The 23115-nt window shown below is 43.6% G+C and overlaps 1 protein-coding gene across 1 annotated transcript in view; it reads left to right on the top strand.

The window, feature by feature from the left end:
- Positions 1 to 22774, top strand: part of ATP13A1 (ATPase 13A1) — a 90596-nt gene extending 67822 nt beyond the window's left edge. The window contains exons 21-26 of the mRNA XM_029584908.1: positions 1472 to 1586; positions 9300 to 9496; positions 14901 to 15043; positions 15326 to 15437; positions 17536 to 17679; positions 22338 to 22774. Coding sequence (XP_029440768.1) covers positions 1472 to 1586; positions 9300 to 9496; positions 14901 to 15043; positions 15326 to 15437; positions 17536 to 17679; positions 22338 to 22448 — 822 coding nt within the window. The 3' untranslated portion in view covers positions 22449 to 22774. The remainder of the gene's footprint in view (positions 1 to 1471; positions 1587 to 9299; positions 9497 to 14900; positions 15044 to 15325; positions 15438 to 17535; positions 17680 to 22337) is intronic.
- Positions 22775 to 23115: the final 341 nt, after the last annotated feature.

Raw genomic sequence — 23115 nt, 5'->3', positions numbered from 1 at the left:
TTAGACGGGTTTGCTTGGTCTTCCCCCAAGTTCTTGCTTCAGCTAACCAGTGACGCACAGGCACAGCAGTTCTTCTCCAGGTACCCCAACTCACCACATTGACCCCTTAGCTTGGGTGGCTAATTACCTCATTCACAGCCCTTTCCTCATCCTGTTAGTTACTCATTCCTGCTGGCGAATCCAGGTATAGTTAGTTTGCACTCCTAGTCTAGCATCAGTAACCTTGCAGATGTCACCATCTCTCAAGTCTTCCACTATGCATCTGTCTCTCTGCGTTGGCTATGCAGCCTTGGTATCCTTTTTGCTCTCACGGCAGATTTTTCCGCCTCAGTCTGGATCCTTTGCTCTGCTGGTTAGGGCTACGCAGTGCTGATTGGGCTCCTTCCTCCCCTCTGCGGTATCGTTCTGATTTAAGCAGAATGCTGGATACTCCGTGGTCCTGCTTTTTCCGTCCATGCCTTACCTGCCTATGGTTGGCTATCATTGTCGTGGTTTCACCAGGTATCACAGGAAACCAGTCTTGGGGACATCACTAGGCATAGAGAGAACAATCAGGGCTTCACCAATCCCGAAGGACCTTATATCAGACAAAATAGAAGATTTTCCTCTTCATAGAGCACAGCAGTGGCCGAGATGTAAAGCCATGGTTTCCTTAGGTAACATAGTATTCTTTACAGAAGGTAGGGTACGGGCATGTAAAGTTTATTGCAATATGCAGCATTAACAAGCTTAAGCACCTATGCAGGTCAAGAAATGACATTTGATGGCTAATCCCGTTTCAGATCCTTTGCAGGCAGCTCAGCTCCGTGCAACTAGCAGCAGGATTAAGTCGCAGCATGATCTCCCCCTCCCCCTTCCCATTCTCCCTCCCGCAAGTATCAGGCATAAGAGCAGCACTTTTACCTACCCTACACTTTTTACCCTGTCATGGCATGGGAGAAGGACATTAAAAAAAAAAGAAAAGACAGATTGGCACCACTGGCACTTTTCTCAGATTTAAATTCAGGAAACTCTGTCATGACAACATATGTTCATGTGTTGCCAAAGTAATGTATAAAGTGGTGAAAAGGAGAAAAAAAGATATATAATAATGCTAATAATAGTAATTAAAGTTGCAGTGTACAGAATGCTTAATAGGCTGGACAGTTGTTGGGTTTGGGTGCTGTTCTGCATTGTCCCTGGTGCCCCAAGTTTATTGGCCAGTGCCCTGCACAGAGCAGACTGGAACAGAATAGAACTGCGCTGCCTCCTTATCCAGCCCCTCCCCCTCGCCGCCGCCTGTCATTTCCCAGGGGCTGATGCAGAGGGGGGACCAAAAGGTGCTGGTACTGTCAGGTAGCTGCAGGAAACAAAAAAAGTGACCCAGTCCTTTGTAGGAGGAAATGTCTGAACAGGAACACTGTCTCCAACTGGTTCATCGCATGCAAATTCATTAACTAGAGCTTTTCTTCAATGGAAACTGTTTTACTAGGAAAGAATCAACCAAGTTTTGAAGGATCTGGAAGAGGACCAGATGCCAGTCGTTAAACTAGGCGATGCTAGTATTGCTGCTCCCTTCACATCAAAACTGTCCTCCATTCAGTGCAGTAAGTACCCATGGCCAGGGATGCTGCCCCTACAAAGATACTCTGTTTGCATGACGTTGTAGTGGACTTCTAGCGTTTGCATTGGTTGAAACTGTCGTTGTGACACCTTTTTAAAGGACCAATAAAAATAAATGATGATGATGTACATCAGCTTTCGAGAACACGCAGGTCCCTCCTTTTAGATGACTGTAAGGTGCAAGAAAGATTTTATATCTAGAGGAGGATGTGCAGTCGAAATTACTGTAATAAAGACCGTCTGGAGCTACCAGGCTAGACTGGCTTTATTTGTTGATACTTAAAATGGTGGTGCTCAACCTTGTCCTTGGGACACACTTAGCCAGTCAGGTTTCAAGATATCCACAATGAATATGTGCGAGACAAATTTGCACTGCTTACATTGTATGCAAATCTGTCTCATGCATATTCATTGTAGGTATCCTGAAAACCCGACTAGCTAGAATGACAGAATTGGGTGACACCTTAAAGACTAACCAATGTATTGAGGAATGAGCTTTCAAGGACCAATGGCCACTTTCAGATGCACGTAATCAACCTCACCTCCCAATCTTCGCAATCACCCACTCAACAAACACCTCATTCAACCGCTCAACCACCACTCCCAACAGATCAACAATCATCGCACCCAAATGTCAAACAACCTAACACTTCACTAACAGTGCTCAACACTTTTGAGCTCACATCCACTCTAGAAATAGAGAATATTATCAAGAAGATAAAACCATCCTCCCATCCATCAGACCATATTCCATCCAACAAACTGAGTCTGATCTACAACACCAGAGCCAAACCTTTAGCAGACATTATTAACTGCTCCTTCACTCAAGGACATGTCCCGAACCAACTCAAGTTAGCCATGCTCAAACCGCTCCTCAAAAAACCCAACTTATCCACCTCAGACCCAGCAAACTTTAGACCCATAGCAAACCTCCCGTTGATTGCCAGAGTTATGGAGAAAGTTGTAAACAAACAACTTACAGAATATCTTGACGAAAACAACATCCTCACCTCAAACCAATTTGGCTTTCGTAAGTCTTTGAATACCGAATCATTATTAGCATCATTATCAGACACTATCATTTTCAACCTAGAAAAGGGCCAACCTTGCCTCCTCGCTCTCCTTGATCTTTCATCAGCATTTGATACCGTTAACCACTCATGCCTCCTGCAACGCCTAATAGTCATCGGCATTGCAGGAGTAGCCTTTAACTGGTTCAAATCGTTCTTGGAGAACAGAACATACAAGGTCAAGATAAATAACAAAGAGTCCCACACCATCGAATCCAAAAGGGGGGGTACCACAAGGATCATCCCTCTCCCCGACTCTTTCAATATTTATCTACTCCCTCTTTGTCAACTTCTCACTAACCTTAAGCTAAGACATTACCTATACGCGGATGATATTCAAATCCTCATCCCTATAGAAGATTCCATACACAAAGCCATATCATTTTGGAATAAATGTCTGTCAGCTATCAACAATCTACTCACTAGCCTCAACTTGGTTCTAAACAAAAACAAAACTGAAATCCTCATTATAACTCCGGAAAACTATACCCCTTCCTCACATTCTAACACTAATCAACATCCGGTCACCGCAGGGCTCTCCACCACGCAACAAGTTAGAGACCTGGGAGTCATCATAGACAACAGACTCAGTCTCAACAAATTCGTCAACAACACAACAAAAGAATGTTTCTTTAAACTTCAAACATTAAAGAAACTCAAACCTCTCCTCCTATACAGAGACTTCCGCATGGTTTTACAAGCCATCATACTCCCAAAGCTGGATTACTGTAACTCTCTCCTCCTAGGCCTTCCAGCATGCACCATCAAACCACTTCAGATGGTCCTGAACGCCTCTGCAAGAATTCTATCAAATGCCAAAAAGAGAGATCATATCACCCCAATTCTCAACCATCTCCACTGGCTTCCGATTAAATACAGGATCCAGTTCAAGTCTTTAATGATGATACATAAGGCCTTACACAACATCGCACCTCTCAACCTAACATTCCAAATTCAATTACACACATCTGTGAAACCAACCAGAAGCGCCTATCAGAACAGACTTATCACACAACCTGCGAAATCCGTTCTGAGGAAACGTGCATTATCCACAGCGGGCCCTTCACTTTGGAACTCGCTCCCTCCAGACCTTCGTTTGGAACCATGCCACTCTACTTTTAAAGGGAAACTTAACATACATAGAAACATAGAAACATAGAAATGACGGCAGAAGAAGACCAACCGGTCCATCCAGTCTGCCCAGCAAGCTTCACACATTTGTTCTCATACTTAACTGTTTCTCTTGGCTCTTAGTAACCTTATGTTCTAATTCCCTTTTCACCCCCACCATTAATGTAGAGAGCAGTGCTGGAGCTGCTTCCAAGTGAAATATTAAGTTTGATTAGTTGGGTAAGCGGCAGCATAGCTCTCTGCCATGAAGCAGAGGGCAATGCTGGAAATGTGTGAAGTATCAGTTTTTCTTTTCCCCTGTCATTGAAGCAAGGAGTCATGCCGGACATGCACCGAAAGTGAAGAATGCCTTGAAAGTCACATTAACTATCATCAAATATTGAAAAGCCTAATAATTGGTAATACCTATAAGCCCATGAACCCATCCCTGTTTTTTTTTCTTTTTTTCTTTTCTTTTTTTAATTGGGAGATGGATGCCCTTCATCCTTCTACTCTGTGAAGGTGGACACCTACCACCGGCCACTGGCATCCCGCTCCGTTAATGCCTCTGTGGCTACTGCCGCTCCATGCAGTGTTTTACTACCTGCTCTTTATATGCGTCCTCTAGAACTGATGGATCCCATCCCTGGGTTTTTTTATTATTTATTTAATTGGGAGATGACAGCCCTCCATCCTTCCGCTCCGTGAAGGTGGACACCTACCACTGGCCACTGGCATCCCGCTCCGTGAATGCCTCTGTGGCTACTGCCGCTCTGTGCAGTATTTTACTACCTGCTCTTTATATGGACACCTACCACTGGCCACTGGCATCCCGCTCCGTGAATGCCTCTGTGGCTACTGCCGCTCCGTGCAGTATTTTACTACCTGCTCTTTATATGTGTCCTCTAGACCTGATGGATCCCATCCCTGTTTTGTTTTTTGTTTTTGTTTTTTATTTAATTGGGAGATGACAGCCCTACATCCTTCCGCTCCATGAAGGTGGACACCTACCACTGGCCACTGGCATCCCGCTCCGTGAATGCCTCTGTGGCTACTGCCGCTCCGTGCAGTATTTTACTACCTGCTCTTTATATGCGTCCTCTGGACCTGATGGATCCACAATATTTATCCCATGCCCCTTTGAAGTGCTTCACAGTTTTGGACTTCACCACTTCCTCCGGAAGGGCATTCCAGGCATCCACCACTCTCTCCGTGAAGAAATTCTTCCTGACATTGGTTCTTAGTCTTCCTCCTTGGAGCCTCAGCTCGTGACCTCTGGTTCTGCTGATTTTTTTCTGTTGGAAAAGGTTTGTCATTGTCTTTGGATCGTTAAAGTTTTTCAAGTATCTGAAAGTTTGAATCATATCACCCCTGCTCCTCCTTAACTTAAGACTTGGCTTTTCAAACAAGCTTTCCCCTAGAGCCAAGAACACAAAGAAAAGTCTTTTCAAGCCCATAACGAGTTATTCAAATCTATTTTTTCTTCCTTTGTTAATCAGAAATTTACACATGATGACTTCAATGTAAAAAACTTGTTTACTTAGTTTTTGTTCAATGTAAAACTTCTTTTATTCTGTTCTATGTAAACCGCTATTTGTAGCGATAGTTACTGTTCTTTGTGAACCGGGGTGATATGTATATTATACAGGAACCTCCGGTATATAAATTATTTAAATAAATAAATAAATTATTTAAATAAATAAATATACATGAGTGTTGGGGGGGGGGGGGGAGGGGATACAGAACGAAAAGAGGACGCTGAATAAGGCAAGGCAGAGTGTGGAAAGGGAATGTTAATAGATTACAGTTCAGCCTAATGACAATTGAGGTGAGTGAGAAAAGAGAGGATGATCTGAGAATAGTTAAGTCCTTAGACTCTTCTAGTGGGCCATGAAGCCATTGTCTCGGTTTATACCTAGAGCGATAGTGTTATGTTTTTTTGATGAGATCCAATTCAGCAGTTTCTCACTGGGATGCTCCTTTGAAGTTCCTTTGTAGGAGTGTGGCAACCTGAAGTCAGACAGAGAATGTCCTGGATGCTTGAAATGTTCTCCTACTGGTTTCTGGATGTTGCCATTACTAATGTCAGATTTACATTCGTTAGAGCTTAACCTGTTTGTCCTTTTTAGACAGCAGATGGTAATGGCATATATTAGACTGGAAGAAGAACAGGCGAATGAGCCTTGGATGTTGTAGATGATGATGTTGGGTCCTGGGATGGTCTTGCCTGGGTTAATATGGGTACAGAGTTGACATTTTGGATTTCTGGTAGGGCTGGTTCCTGAGTTGGTGTCCTTGCACATTTTGTGGTTGCTGGTGAGTATCTGAAGTTGGGGGCTGGCGGTAAGCCAGGATAGGATTGCCACCCAAGGCCTCTGAGAAGGTTGTATCATTGTCCAGGATGGATTGTAGATCCTTGATGATGTTTCAGTGCTTTTCAAGTGGGAGATATAGGTGACAACCAGTGTTGAACTGTTAATTTCATTTTTGGGATGAACCGGTATCAGTGTGTTCCTGGGTATTTGTTTGGCTCTGTTGATCTGTTTTCTTACCTCATTGGGTGGGTACTATAATCCCCAAAATGTCTATTGTAATTTCTTCAGATGGGAGTCTCTCTCTCAGGGATCAGAACAGATGAGATTGTACAATAGGGCTTGGCTGTATAAACTGGACCTGGTGGAGGCATGTAAGTGTGTATAGCGGTCTGTGGGTTTCTGGTATAATGTGCTTCTTGTGTACCTCACGTAATTGGATAGTGGTATCCAAAAAGTGGACTTCTTCTGTAGATTGTTCATGTTGATGGTAGCGTGCAATTTGTTAAATTCCTGGTGGAATTCCTTAAGGGCTTTGTGGGTACAGATGATGAAGATGTCATCAAAGTATCTTGGGTAGAAGAGTGATGGCTGGGTGTAGGAGCTGAGGAAGCGTTGTTCTACATTAGCTATGAAAATGTTGGCATATTGTGGAGTCATGTGGGTGCTCATGGCAGTGCCGTTGACTTGCAGACCCAAATCCTCTTCAAATCTGAAGTAGTTGTGTGTAATAATATAGTGAGTCTGTTGGCCATGTCAGCTGAGGTGGCATCTGGGATGATATTCCTGATGGCTTGTAGTCCATCTTTGTGGGGGATGTTGTCAATAGGATAAGCTATAATCCTATTGAACACTGTTTCCACATCCGGTCCTCCTCCAACACATCTTCCTGTATATTTACCCACCTCCTGTACTATATATGCTTCATGCATCTAACAAAGTGGACTCTGGTCCTCGAAAGCTCATGTTGCAATAAATAGGTTAGTCTATAAGGCCTCTGTCAGTTTTGCTACCCCTCTGAAAATGTTCACCACATGATTGGCTAGGTGTGTCCTGAGCAATGGGTGGCGAACCCGTGCATAAAAGGTCTCGCAACCTGCAAACGCTGAAATTTAGGGATCAGTTTTCAGCTGCTATCCAGCCATCAAAGTTAACCGACTATTCAATGACGTCCGCAGTGCTGAATATATCCCTCTATCTTAAAGTTTATTTGGCTAACTTTAGGACTGCTCTTCGGCACAGCCAAAGTTAGCCAGATAACTTATCCAACCAACTAAACTCCACCCTAAAACACCCCTGGAACAGCAGCTCCAAGTTATACAGTTAAGTTTTATCTGGCTAACTACTTAGCTGGAAGCCGCTGTGTTAGCCAGCAGAATTTTCAAATCCAGTAATTTTTTTCCGACTAAGTCCCAACCAATGCTGAATATTGAACTCTTATTGTACAATGTTACCATAAAGCTGATGTGTGACATTGTCCAGTGTGACTAGGAAGGTGCCTTGTGATGGATTTTAGGAGATGATTGTCTTAATTCCTTGGGACTTTGGGCAAGTCACTTCACCCTTCATTTTCTCAGGTACAAACTTACAGGATCATTCATCAAAATGCGATAGGGCCATAAAGCAGGTGGTGTTTATTGCATCACGAGCTAAGTATGCAAATTTAAAAAATGTATTCAAGTGGGCGGAGTTTGGGCGGAGTACATGGAAATGAAAAGTACTAACACACACATGCGTTGTACATACTATTGCAGGATATAACGCTGGAAATAACGACACCTTTTTTTCCTAGCGTTATGCCTGCAATAGCTATGCGTTGTGGCAGAAAAGGGATTCTTCGCAAATCCTGTTTCGAGCAGGGGGAATGAGAGAGAGGCTTGTATAAGGCTGTTATATTAGTCAACTATTTATACCATTGTAGAAGGGTCTGCCTAGCTGCTATCAAGCTAGGATGAGAGTGCAATGTACAGATCTCATCTTTGTGCATCTTTCCTCACTCCAAATCACATCAAATCTTCACTGATGTGTACTGTGCTGTTTGTACATCTCACTGTACATATAAAACTGCTCCCCAAAACCTCACCTCGAGTTACTAGTTGACCCTCTTATAGTGATATAAATAGTTTACTTATGAGAGCCTTATAAAGTCTCTCTCTCCATAAATTTAACTCACATACAGGCCGATACAGTAAAGTTCGTGGGAGAGGGGGCGAGCGCCTGCTCTCCCGGCGCGTGCACAGGCCAGTGTCCTGTGCACGCGAATCAGTAAACCAAAATATTTAAATTAGGGTCCGCGGTAAAAAGAGGCGCTAGGGACACTAGCGCGTCCCTAGTGCCTCTTTTTGGACAGGAGCGGCGGCTGTCAGCGGGTTTGACAGCCGACGCTCAATTTTGCCAGAGTCTGTTCTCGAGCCCGCTGACAGCCATGGATTCGGAAACCGGACGCCGGCAAAATTGAGCGTCCGGTTTTCAAGCCGCGAGCTGATTTTAAATTTTTTTTCTTTTTTTAAATTTTTTATCTTTTTAACTTTTGGGACCTCCGACTTAATATCGCCATGATATTAAGTCGGAGGGTGCACAGAAAAGCAGTTTTTACTGCTTTTCTGTGCACTTCCCCAGCGCCGGCAGAAATTAACGCCTACCTTTGGGGAGGCGCTAATTTCTTAAAGTAAAATGTGCGGCTTGGCTGCACATTTTACTTACTGTATCACGCGGGAATGACTAATAGGGCCATCAACGTGCATTTGCATGTTGCAGGCGCTATTCGTCTCGTGGGGGGGGTTGGGCACGCGTTTTTGACGCGCTTTTGCCCCTTACTGAATAAGGGGTAAAGCTACCGCGTCAAACACGCGTCCAAATGCCGGCTAACAGTGCGCTCCGGTGTACTGTATCGGCCTGATTGTGATAAAATAGCTCTGCAATGTGGTAACAGGAAAATTTCCTTAAACACACACCTTTTCCTTATCGCGGGCATTAGGTCTGCGAAATTTATAACAAAATGATGAATCTAGGTCTTAGACCTGTATTCACTAAAGTTTTTTTTCCCGTTCTGTGACTATGGGAAAAATGTTTAGTAAATGCCCCGCTTAGATTGTAAGCCCCCTGCATAGGGAAATACATTCCCTGAATTAGCCCACTTTGAAGCATAACGAAAGACGGAGTATCTACCTCTAACTTATTTCATTCTTTCTTTCTTTCTGACCAGTCTGTCACGTGATTAAGCAGGGACGCTGCACCCTGGTGACGACTCTGCAGATGTTTAAGATCCTTGCACTGAATGCCCTGATCCTCGCCTACAGTCAGAGTGTCCTTTACCTGGAAGGGGTGAAGTTCAGCGACTTCCAGGCAACACTTCAAGGCCTCTTACTGGCTGGCTGCTTTCTCTTCATTTCTAGGTCCAAGGTAAGGATACTAGAGTAGGAAACCCTGGTACAATTTAGTTGGTTGGTAAAGCAGACAAAACTTGTTTAGATTCTTAAGAATATAAGAAGTGCCATGATGAGTTAAATGAATGGTCCATTAAGCTCGGCAGCCTGTCCCCAGCAATGGTTACTCTGGGACTCCTGCCCCATCCCTGCCTAGCTAAATCAAGCTTTAATGGACCTGTCCCCCCCCCCCAAAACTTGTCCAAACCTTTTTTTGAACCCAGTTGTGCTATTTTTGACCACATCCTCTGGCAACAAATCCCACAGCTTTATTGTGGGTGGACTGAAAAACCTACCTTCTTCAATGTATTTTCCCTATTTTCTTTCATTCCCGAGGAGGCTGCATCTTTCTACTCAGCTGCTTTCATAGTTCTAACCCAAAATAACCAGAACAGAAGCATCTCTGATTTGTCACACCAATATATGTAAAGCCTGAATACGTCCTAGGCAACTGAAGGGCAGATATTCATCTGAACCCCATGCAGATGAATTTTGTAACTGCCTGCACTGATGCAAGGATTGCAGGTCACTTTTCTCTGTACTCTGTGGACAAGCAAGATATGATGGCACTGAGATGAAAAAGCTCTCAGAGCTCAGAAAAACCTCCTCAGACCTTCCTGCGTTGTCTGCTCGGTCTTCCACTTGTGCGAATAGATGAGATTTAGCTTTTTTTTTTTTTTTCTTAGCTGCTTGTGTGTTTTCCCTCTTATTTTAATTTTTCTTTCCTTTTAACAAATCTTAAAGAAAAATTAGGATTCCTTATCTTTCTACCACACCAGTCCAGAACGCTTGGGCGTCGTCCCACGTCCAGCTGATGGATGCAGAGAGTTCTCTTTTTTTATATATATCACTAGTGACTCGTATACTCACTACAGAACTCTGTAAACTCAGTATTCTCTGCCTCCAGCTGATGAGAAGAGCTTCTGATGTTGCAGCAGAAAGTTTTATATATTTAAAAAAAAAAAACATTTGTACTAAATTTTCTGAAATTCATTTTATACCTGGAATGCTCGCTTGGGCCATGCTCCAGCCAAGAGGCTTGTGAAGCGAGCCCTGTAAAGGCTTCTGAGGCAACGCTTGAGCATGACAACAGTTCTGAAAACAGACCCAGATCAGTCCAGACCACTGGGGTTGTGCATTCCCATCAGCAGGTGGAGTCGGAGAACAATTAGAACTTTGGGCACTGCTACATAGCGAGAGGGCTACCTGCAGCCCCTCAGTATTTCTCTGACTCCAGCAGGTGGTAGAGGTGTCCATCTGCAGTTCCTGACCATACCCAGATCAGTCCAGACCACTGGGGTTGTGCATTCCCATCAGCAGGTGGAGTCGGAGAACAATTAGGACTTTGGGCACTGCTACATAATGAGGGCCACCTGCAGCCCCTCAGTATTTCTCTGACTCCAGCAGGTGGTAGAGATGCATTTCCTGCAGACTTAGTCAGTTAAAAAAAAAAAAAAGGGAAAGTTTTTTTCCTAGGATAGGCTAGTTTATAGTTGTGTAGCTTCCTGAGGTGTTAGGCACCTTCGTGGGGCGTCCTGAGGGTTGGATACCCCTGCCTGTGTCTCGCCCACATCGCTGCCAGTGTCTCGATATCCAGGGGCTCCTGGTTTCCTCGAGCACTGGGGAGGCTCCTCTCACTCCTTCCTCAGACTCCAGCTCTCTCTGCTTAGAAAGAAAGCAAGGAAAGAAGCCTTTCAAGGTAGGAGGAGTTAAAGAGCCTTTGACTTTAATTACACTTTCTCTGGAGCAATCTTCTCAGAGCTCCAAAATTAATTCAGTGTTGTATCTTTAGTCAGCCAGGTCTATATTAAAAAAAAAATAATAATAAAAATGGAAGTCTTTGAGCTTTTGAGAAATCCCAAAAGGTAGGCGCGCTGTAAAAGTGGACAGTTTAAGCAGACTGCAGTTGATCCAACGTTGGTGATAAGCTAAAAAGCCTCAGCTCCACTAGTTTTAAAGAGGCTGTGATGTCCGAAGTCAATCTCCATTGTAATACTTGTAGCTTGAGCAGTGCAGCTACCAACAGCAACCCAGCCTGAACACTTTGTGCTTGCAGTGATAAAGGCAAGAAAGATAGATTCAAAGAAAGGTACTAAGGACTCGTGCACAGCCTCTAAATTGCACAAAAGTCCTTTTGTAGCTCAGTCAAGGGCTTTAAAGGAAGTGAACGACTCCTTTGACGAAGGAGAGGTTTTCTCTGATGGATGAAAGAATTCAATAATACGTCTTTTCCATAAAGAGGAAATCACTTCCTTAATTATGCAGGTCACTTTTGGAAATAAAGGCAGACAAATCTGCCTGAATGGGGATCCTATACTAAAAGGAGTGCATAAACTATCCAGCGCCTTTCCTCTGCATTCAGATATTGAAAGAATGATAGTTTCAGAGTGAGAAGCACCCGATATGGGCTCGAAGCACATTAAAATTTGTTCAAAGCTTTATCCACTCCCACAAGACTTTCAAGAGCGGCTCTTCCAGATTCCAAGAGTTGACGTCTTAGTCTCAGCCAAGAACTCTACTAAGATGGATTCAACAGCTCCCTGAAACAGCTGAGGCTGCTAGGCTACAGTCGTCAGCAGTATAACTAGCAGATGGCTTAAATGATCTTATCAGGCTCTCATCTAAAGCTGTGGCCTTTTCAGCAGGCACCAGGCAACGCTTATGGGTGAGACCTTAGGCTGTGAATTCTTGGTCAAAGATTAGATTTAGTAAGTTACCTTTCAAAGGCAGAATGTTATTCGGAGAAGATTTAGAAAAGCTGGTTATGACACTAGGGCAATCGATGCCTCCGCAACTTCCAGACGACCAGGACAGGATGACCTTTAGGTCTGCTAGACCACACAGCCAGTACAGAGATTACAGGAGATACCAACCTGCCAGGCAAAGCTTTAGAGCAAGAGGGAGAAAGCAGTCCTTTCGAGAAGCAAAAAAATCAAGACAAACTGCTAGACCCTCTGCATCAACTATCAGCCAGCAATGAATGTCTTAGCGGTGCATACTCTGACGTAGCCTCCAAAACTATTTCAGAGAATGGAGCCATATAATGTCAGACACATGGGTCTTAAGCATTATAGAAAATGGTTGTGCTTTCAAGCCAGCATGTCCTATTAAAGAAATATTCATGGAGTCGCCCTGTGCAACTCAAGAAAAAGGCGGTACAGGAAACTCTCGACAAATTGATAAAGCTCCAGGCAATATGTCCTGTACTTCTTCAAAAACACAGACAGGGTTTCTACTCAGTTTATTTTATCCTTCCAAAGAAGGACAGAACTTTGTCTAGTTCTGGACCTAAAAGAGGTGAACAGGTGTCTAAATGTCCCACAATTCCAGATGGGAACTCTACACTCAGTAATGCTTTCAGTCCAGAAAGAGGAATTCCTTGCCTCTCTAGATCTGAGGTATACTTCTGTATCCCAATAAGGGAAGCATACCAAAAATATCTTCGTTTCTGCATAGCAGGAAGATATTTTCAATACACACAGATTGCAGTGATCCATAGGGCCAGCTCTACCATTAGGCGAACGAGGCAGTCACCTAGAGCGCGAAAAGAGAGGCAGAGGAGAGAAAAGGCAGATACTGGGGTAGTGGGTGGAGGAAGAAGGCTGAATGCTGGAAAAGGGGCAGATGCAGGAAGGAGGTAAGAGGGCAGATACTGGGGAAGGGTGAAAAGGAGGCAGGAGGACTCATGTTGGGAGGAGATTAGGAGGAAAAGGGGATTGCTGTGCAGGAGTCACCACTACTGAAGGAAAGAGCACAGTGGTAGAAGAGAGTGCTGTGTTGGAGCATCTGCCATTTAGGTAAGCTGAGGATGGGGCACAAGGTTAAATATTCACCTAGAGTACCTAAAACTCCAGTGGCCCTGATGATCACAGCTCAGTTTGAGAATCCCCACTTGTGTGGCTGATACCCTGCTTGTCCACGGAGAAGCTAAGTTGCTTACCTGTAACAGGTGTTCTTTGTAATCCTTTTCATCTCCCTTTAAGAAGTTGAAGATTTCCTTGCTATAAAGACTGAGGAGGCTTGCATGACAAGCGACTGCGCTGGAAGATGCATGCATGTCTAGAAAATCCCCCTTTGTTTCCCTGAGCTCTGAGAGAGCTTTTCCGTCTCAGTGCCATCGGATGCTGTCACGACTTGTGTGGCTGATTTATCCTGTTGTCTGTGGAGGAACCTGTATTACAGATGAGCAGACTTTCCCTTTAAAAACAATCTCACCCACCCTATCTGCGCTCCAGCTAATCTGTGCATTTAGTTTTTATGGGAAAAATGATGGCCATACTTTTGAAAATACAGAAGCATGCACGTTAAGTTCAAACCTCTCATAACCCTATCCCGGGACTGCCTCTGTGCACTGTGGGTAAACTTAGATGCATTTCAGGCAGACAGTTTTGTAAAAGGCCATTTCCACGGCTAAAGCACTGTTTTTACCCATGGAAATGTCTTTGAAAATTGCCCTCTTAACATATGAATACAGCAAAGACAGATGAAGGGGCAGCTCAGCAGAGCCTCATGCTGGCATCTCACTCATCCATGAAAATCCTAGATGCAGCTTGGACCTTCATCAGAGCTCCATGCAGTCGTCTCCCCACTATGTATACAGCATTAATAGGGCAGGGGTAGCTGAAAAGCAAAGCTTCCTCAGAACCCCATGCAGGCATCACACTGATGCCTGTAAAGCAGGAATACAGCAGTCTCTTTCTAAATTCATAAACACTGAATACAGCACAGACAACTGAAGAGTGGACTTAAGAAAAGAGATTTTCAGAAATGCTAGAATTATGTGAAAATGCCTGACATTAAGACATACAAGGAGATTGAGTGAGAGTCAGAAAAGCAGAACTTGCTGAGCTGCTGCTGTTTTCATTGTGATATTTCGGAGGGGTTTGTGCAGAGTTGAGATCTGACATTTTTACCCATGCTTTTTCTCCATCCTTGGGAGACTTATGGCTGGAAAGCCAGTTAGAATTGCATCCTGCTGTTTGGAGCAGGGAAGAATGCTGTAGAATATGTGTGAGAGGGCTGACTATATAGACTAGGTTCCTGTTCATACCCCCCAGATCAGTCCAGACAAGTGGGTTTATGCAGGCTTGCACCTCTACCCTCTGCTGGAGACAGAGAAATACTGAGGGACTGCAGGTGGCACACGAGGTTATGCAGCAGTGCCTCCACGTTTTGTTCTCTGTCTCCATCTGCTGGTAGGGATGCATAAACCACTTGTCTAGGAACGAAAATTAGCAGGTAAGAACCAAATTTCCTATATGGTGGGGGAAAAGAGGTCCTGGGGTTCTTGAACCGACAGATTTGTGGTGTGAAGATGGGTAACTTTTCTGACTGCTAGAGTAATGCACCTTACCTCACTGTCACACTTTCTCTCCTTGTAGCCCCTGAAATCGCTGTCACGAGAGCGGCCACTGCCAAATATCTTTAACCTGTACACAGTTCTGACAGTGTTGCTGCAGTTCCTCGTGCACTTTCTCAGCCTGGTGTACCTGTACTATGGCGCACAGGCTCGCAGCCAGCCAAGGTGAGTCCTGCCCCGGGCTACTGTGGCTTCTCATCCATGGTGCCTTTCCTTTCAATGTTATATTGCCCCAGCCTAGGGTGTGTTACCCTACCCCTATCTACAGTAAGTCATAGCCACCTGTGTTCCTGTTAGAACTGCACTGACCCTACCGTACCCTGTTACTCTCGCTATGCCAGCCGCTCAGAGCTCTGCTAGCTGTATTGGTGTATACTGGAACATTTGAAGAAGGGATTTGTGATCTCCAAAGCTTTCTGACCAGCATTTTCTTGACTTCATTCTCAGGAGGGAAGAATTTGTGGATTTGTACAAGGAATTTGAGCCCAGCCTGGTGAACAGCACAGTGTACATTATGTCTATGGCTATGCAAATGGCCACTTTTGCCATAAATTACAAGGTAAGAGTTGGGCTGTGTCCCCTCTTTTAGAATTAAGTTTAGAGAGCAAATTGTAATATCAGACACTTACAGTTCCACACACGCTTTATTTATATGGTGTGTACAAGAGCTGGCAATGACACTTAGATTGAGAGCCTGATATACTGCAGCTAAAAACATATTGAACTGGTTTTATACAAATCAAGAAAGTCCAAAAGAGAGAAGACCCTCCATTTGTTGAACTGTACCCGGGCCTTATCCTATGATCTGAGGAGAACTGAGGCTTCTCAACTGTATCCTACTATCTTACCAGACTGGGCACGGCTCTTGCCAAATATACGTTGTCCAACTGGCTAGCAGCCTGTATTGCGCAGTTTTATGTGTCCAGGCTCATCAAGTAAGACCATGGCTGCTTCACTTGTTCACCTAAAAGTTGTATTCATTGAGGACACCTGCAAAGCTGCAGCGTGGTCATCCGTTCGCACCTTCCTGTCCCAAAACAGTCTCATCAAGCAGGTGGGGGTAATTTTCAGCAGGCAGTAGGCAGTTTTGCGCAGCCTGTTCACCCAGTAGTCCACTCTCCATGGAGGAGCAGGATTGCTGCTTCACTGAGTGCTCCCCTAAGTGCACCTCAGCTTGAGGCGGCCCACGTGTCGTGGTTAATTCAGCTCTGCTTGTCCACATAGAAAACAAGTTGCTTACCACAGTTGGACTTCTCTGTAGATAGTAGGATGAATTAGCTATGCTTAAGACCCACTCGCCTCTCTGGAGAGTCGATTACCTAACCTGAAGCTAAGCTCTGCAGTTGACCGAGGGGATCATGAAGCAGCACCCACGCGGGAACTCCTGTGCATGCTCAGCAGTAAAACTTGACTGAGCTAGAAAGATGGATCCGTTTGGCACCATCAGATGACATCCTCCTGCATGTCATGACTAATTCATCCTGCTAAGGGGACTCCCTCTTTACAGTAAGCAAACTCACTTTTTGTTATGTTCCTGTTTGGTTCTGTAGCATCCTGGATACATGAACAAACAAGTTTCTATACTTAATCCAGCCCATGGTACCACCAAGCTTTGCAATCTAAGCAGCTATCAAAATTAGTGAGGCTGTTAGCCAAACATCAGCTGCCTACGCTCCTGTTGCTAGGTTTTGTATTATGTGATATAGTGAATAATTGTGCCCTATTTCTATTTACACTTAATATCCTGTCCTTTCAATCTAGCAAGATTGCCCAAAGTGTCTTATAGCTAAAAAGTTCTGAAATACAATACATAAGTAATAAAAGCCGGTACTGATCCATATCCTTAACGGTTTTCTACATCTCTAATGGATCTCCCTCTTTTCCACGCCAAAGTGTTGTACTTTCTGCTTTGTATGGAAGTAGTTCCATGGGTCACACATCTTTGTTCCAAGTTTACAAAGACGGAATAGGTTAAACCAATGTCTAAGAAAATCTCATACATCCCCCTCCTCCACTTGCCCTATTTCCCACTTTCCCCTCTTTTTCCTCTTTTCTCTTTCTCCTCCTCCAAACCCACCCTTCCCTCTTCCCCTCAACTCTTTCCCCCCACCCCTTACTTATCCAATCATCTCTCTTCCCGAGCATCTTAACCTTCATTCCTCTTGATAATATATCTCTAACCCTCCGTCAGTATTGCTCCCATGAGCTATTACTTCTCCCTGTCTATCTACTGATGTAATTATAAATATGATAAAGTTATCTATGTTTTTTAACAATTCTGAAATATTTAGACCTTTAACTTACCTATATATATATTATATATATTCATTATAACTTTAACTCTGTTTAAACTGTTCACCTGATTTTTCAATGTATGCGTTGTTATAAATGTAAACCGGAGTGAAGGCCTCTACCAATACTTCGGTATATAAAAGACATATAAATAAATAAATAAATGTTATGCCTTTTTGACGTAAAGAGGAGGATGCCAGAACTGTATAAAGTATTCGAGATAATGGCAAACCATGGCTTTTTATAATGGGGTAATGATGATTTCTGTTATCACTCCAGGGTGTTTATAACGTAATCTGCTGCTTCTCACTGAATAAAATATTTAAAATAAAACTCACACACTGCTACTATTCATCATTTTCCAGGGCCATCCTTTTATGGAGAGCCTGCGAGAGAACAAGCCCCTTCTGTGGAGCATCATCCTATCTGGACTGGCCATTGTTGGGCTCCTAACTGGATCCTCTCCAGAATTCAATGAACAGTTTGGACTTGTGGACATTCCCTTAGAGGTAAAGGAGCCTTTTCAATTGATAGTGCTCAGGAATATTCTCTGCCTTTGTTATAAGACAGACATCACCTTCAGATGTACTCAAGCATTTTCTTCCTGTTTCACATTCTGTTTACTGCCAAAACTCTCCATCTTACTTTAAGTTACAGGAGTGCAGGTTCTGGCATAGAGGAGCACTCTAAATAAGGACCTTCGTTTTCTTTTTTTTTTTTTTTCCCCACTGATTTTTCTCCCAATTTTGTTTGTTATAATAAACACTGACACATTCTAGGGAAAAATAAAATGAAAACTGAAAATAAAGGTCCTTACAAATAAATGAGCACTTTTACCCATTTACCCAGGCACCCGAGGCCAAACAGGCTAGCAGTCCACACAACCTGAGTGATGGCATCGGATGGCGCTTTCAGACATGCAGTTAAAATGTATTCCATGCATGAAAAAAAGTTATAGGAAGACCAAACCACCACCATTATGGGTAAATGGTGATGGGAAAGAGGCGGGAAAAGCCAAAAGGACATCTTTCAGAAAATGGGAAGCAGATCTACACAGGGAAAAAAGGAAAGGGCATAAGCACTGTCCAGTTAGATTTAAAACGTTAAGGCAAGCCAAGAGAGAATTTGAAAAGAAGCTTGCCATAGAGGCAAAAACTAGAAGTAATAACTTTTTCCAAATACATCCGAAGCAAGAAACCTGTGAGAGAGTCAGCTGGATCACTAGATGACCAAGGATAATCGGGGTGCAAGACCCTAGCTTTAAAACTTAAATCAATTCTTTCATTTGGCCTTTACTAAGGAAGAGGTTGGGGAGATACCCCCCCCCCCCCCCCCCCCCCCACACTGGAAGCATTCCTTGATTGTGCGATTCAGAGGACTAGAAGGAAATCATTGTGAATCTAGAAGATGTAAGAGAACAAATTGACAAACTAAACGGTAGTAAGTCACCAGGACCAGCTTCACCTAGTCTTCTGAAATTACAGACCTATTTCTAGTCATTTGTAACCCTATCGTTAACATCATCCATAGTACCTGAAGGCAAGTGTGGCAAAGTTAATGCCCGTTTTGAAGAGGTCTGGGGTGACCTGGGCAATTTTAGACCAGTGAGCCCAACGTGGATGCTGGACAAAACGGTAGAAGCTATTCTCCATGGACAAGCATGACAAACTGCTACACAAGATGGGTGATATCATCTGACCTCGCCGTGTCTGTGCGCTTCTCTTCTAGCCCAGAACGTTCTTTCCCCTTCTGGGCATGCACAGATGGTTCTGTGCTGGCATCACCGCACAACCTTCCTCAGTCTAATTTCGTACACTTTGCCAAACGGTCAAGTGTTTTTATGCTGTTTCGTCAGCCACAGTTCTCTTAAAACAACAACAAAAAAAAAGATAGAAGGAAGATGAGTCCCTTTTTCATAATGACAGTTGGCTTCATCAAGAAGGGGGGAAAACCCTGTGGGCAAGAAGAGAAGAGCACAGACATGTCTGTTGACATCACCCATCTTGTGTGACTTTTTGCTTTGCTGTCCACAGAGAACACCTGTTACAGGTAAGCAACTTCACTTTCTAAAGCACAAACTTACTGGGCATATGGATATGTTTTAATGGGGAAGGAGGCATGGATTGAGTAAAGGGAAATCTTTTGGAAGGTGTAAATAAACATATTGATAAAGGTGAGCCATTCAATATCATATATCTGGATTTTTAGAAGGCATTTGACCAAGTGAGCAACTACTCAGGAACTAGTTTTCCCCACAGATTCTGTGTTGGTGTAACATTTCTGCACAGAGTGGCAGTTACAACCCTAAACATCTTGCTGGGCAAACTGCATGAACCTTTATGGTCTTTGTGCCCTCGTTTACTATGGGACCAGTGCTGTTTAACATATTCCTAAATGATCTGGAAAAGGAAGCAACGAGTGAGGTGATCAGATTGGCAGATAATACAGTTATTCAAAATTTAAAACATGAGGATTGTAAGGAATTGCAGGAAGACCTTGCGCCTGCTTCTTTTTTTTTTTTGTAGGTAGATTTTCTTTGGAAAATAATATACATAGACTTTAAAATGATCACTGCAAGTCCCAGCGCATTGAAGGATTCTGTCTCCTAATATTTCCACCAAGGGGTGTGGGTTGCACACTCGCAGTCCATGTAGGCCAGGGTCATGGTCCATAGTGGAGAGCCATCCAAAGATCATCTTATTGGGGCTCCACACTATCTGTCATGTGCTAGGAGCATTCTCTGATCTGTTATCCAGGTAGCCATGTACTACGTGAACAAACAGAGGCACAGGCTCATATACTCTCCAAGGAAGCCCTTTGAATCATCACAACACCCAACGTCAGGCAACCTATCTTCCTGTAATCCAAAAACTGTTGATGGACTGCCCAAGCAGAGTGCTACAACCTCACGAGTGGTCCTAGGATCAAAGGGTTGCAGATAAATTAATTGTTCAGTCTTTAGGGAATGCCAGTGATCGACCTGATGACCTCAGAGGACAACGAAAAGGGTCCAGCAGTTCTGCTTCATGCTTCGGAGTAGCTACAGTTCAGCTCTTGATGCTTTTGTGCTAACTGGAGCACTGGTCTATTCTGTGTACTTGCCAATTCTTCTCAGTGTCAGGACTGTCCAGAAGGTCATTCAGGATAAGCCACGATTGATTCTCATAGCACTATGGCCATATCAAGTGTGGTAGCCACATCAGCTTAGCCTCTGGTTTAGTTGGGGAGCTCTCATCACATAGGGCAGAAGACTCTGCCATCACTGGCCTTTGCTGCATGGATGTCTAACGCACAGTAGTTTGCTCCTTACTCCTCCTCAAGAAGGTCTTTAAGATCCTTACTCCTCCTCAAGAGGTCTTTAAGATCATGAGAGGTCTTGAACGAGTAGATGTGACTCGGTTATTTTCACTTTCAAATAATAGAAGGACTAGGGGGCATTCCATGAAGTTAGCAAGTAGCACATTTAAGACTAATCGGAGAAAATTCTTTTTCACTCAACGCACAATAAAGCTCTGGAATTTGTTGCCAGAGGATGTGGTTAGTGCAGTTAGTGTAGCTGGGTTCAAAAAAGGTTTGGATAAGTTCTTGGAGGAGAAGTCCATTAATGGCTATTAATCAATTTTACTTAGGGAATAGCCACTGCTATTAATTGCATCAGTAGCATGGGATCTTCTTAGTGTTTGGGTAATTGCCAGGTTCTTGTGGCCTGGTTTTGGCCTCTGTTGGAAACAGGATGCTGGGCTTGATGGACCCTTGGTCTGACCCAGCATGGCAATTTCTTATGTTCTTAAGAAGATGGAAGACATGCTGATTTTGGCTAAGAAGCCTTCTATTAGAAAGGCTTCCAGTAGAAAATGTTCTCGACTTGATGTGGGGCTGACCAGTTAGAGCCTTTCTCCTGGGCCCTGAGGAGCTTGTTCAATACCTATTCCTCCTCTCATCCACAGAACTAAGCACCTCATTAGTAAAAGTTCATCTAAATGCAATTGCGGTGTATCACCAGCAAATGAAAGGAGCTCCAATTTCCTTCCACCCATTAGTATCAAAGTCCAAGAGAGTAAACCTTCAGTGCCTTAGGACTTCAATGTAATCCTTGCTTAGCTCATAAAACCTCCCAAATCAATGGGTTTATATAGTTAAATAGCAATGACTGCAGATAAAGATCAAATGGTCCATCCATTCTGCCCAGCAAGTGGCTTATGGTAGTAACTGCTGCATCATGCAGGTTACCCCCATGCATTCTGTTAAAGGTAGGAGCTGCTGTTCTGTTCTGGTTACTCCCATAGAGAAATGTTACACCTAAAGTTAACATAAGTTACCCCTTTTCTTCATTACCAACCTTAAGCCTTGAGGGATCTGCAGTGTTTATCCCTTGTCTTTTCAAAATCGGTTACTGTTCTCATCCTCGCCACCTCTTTTGGGAGGACATTCCAAGCACTCACCATCTTGTCAGTGAAGAAATTTCCTGATGATGGTTCTGAGCTGTCCTCCCTTGAGTTTCACATTGACTCCTAGTTGTACAGTTTCCTTTACAACAGAAAAGGTTTGTTTATGTATCATCAATAATAATAAACCAAAATCAATGCAAGGGCCTGGGGTAGGGAAGAAGTGTTTTGGGTTGACCTAAAAAAAAAAAAAAATAATAATTTACATAGCTGTGATTTATAGGCCTCAGACTCAAACAGAAGAATTGGACAGAGGTCTGGTCGATGACATCCAAAACATGGGAAAGAAAGGAGGAGCATAGCTTGGAGATTTTAATCTGCCAGATGTGGATTGGAGTATCCCTTGTGAGGAATCTCCAAGAAGTAGAGAGATAGTGGATGCCTTTCAAGGGACTCTGTTCAAACAAATGGTAATGGAACCCACAAGAGAGGATATGATACTTGACCTGGTGTGCACAAATGGGGGTAATGTCTTAAATGTCCAGGTAGATGCCCACCTGAGCACCAGTGATCATCAGATGGTATGGTTTGATCTCACGAACAGGATAAGAAATTGCAGGAAATTCAGACCTAGAGCAAAAGATTTCAGAATTGTGCAATGGGACTAATAGGCAGGCTTTTTGCCATATTGTTGACTGATTTTTTTTTTTTGATTATCCGAGCTGGCTTTTAATATGTATATCCTGTATCAATGAGTCTTTGTTTCTGTTTGCTTTTTGCAGTTTAAGATTGTCATTACGAAGGTCTTGTTTGTTGACTTCTGCCTGGCCTGGCTCATAGACCGGATTCTTCAGTTCTTTCTAGGAAGCGCAAAACTCAAAATGCCTTCCTGACCCAGCTCCAGGGCCATGTCCTAGTGTTTTGCCATGCACTGCTGAACCACCTGCAGCTCGGAGCAGCAACAGACACCCATGGAGTAGAATGCAGACTATCACAGAAGGACTTGTCTTCTCAACAGCGATCTGAATACCTTTATAGTGTGAAAGAGGGTTGGAAAGAACAAGGCTTTCCACCATATCACAACTCAGAGACAGGATCCTAGCAAACGGGACATGTTCATCTTTAAATAATGTTTGCAAGACCAGACTTGAGCTGAAAATTTTTTTTTACTGCAATACACTTTGGAATTTGGTAAATAAACTATATCAGTGTATTTTAATTTTTGGTTTCTAACATCTTTGGCTTCCCAACAATTTCCTTACATTCCTGTGGCCTCTCACTGTATTTAGAACCAACCTCATTTTCAACACTTACCTATCCCACACCGTCCCTGCATTGACAATCCTTATCCAGGGGCCAAAACTACAGCTCCCAGCGTATGTTCACCATGATTCAAACCAGGAGGAGTTGTGGTTGAGTATGTGTGTATCTGTGCTTGCTCTCTCGGATTGCAAACTGGCTCTGTGTTCTCAGCCACAGTCTAAGTCAAACAGGACTGACTCTTCATACCTATGGGATTGTCTTTCTACTTTCCCTAAGATGGGGTAAAAACAGATCTAT

Source organism: Rhinatrema bivittatum, chromosome 19 (genome assembly GCF_901001135.1).
Source record: "Rhinatrema bivittatum chromosome 19, aRhiBiv1.1, whole genome shotgun sequence".
In the NCBI taxonomy this organism is placed as follows: Eukaryota; Metazoa; Chordata; class Amphibia; order Gymnophiona; family Rhinatrematidae; genus Rhinatrema; species Rhinatrema bivittatum.
Note: the sequence above shows the minus strand (reverse complement) of the source record. Positions and strands in the feature narration are given on the sequence as shown.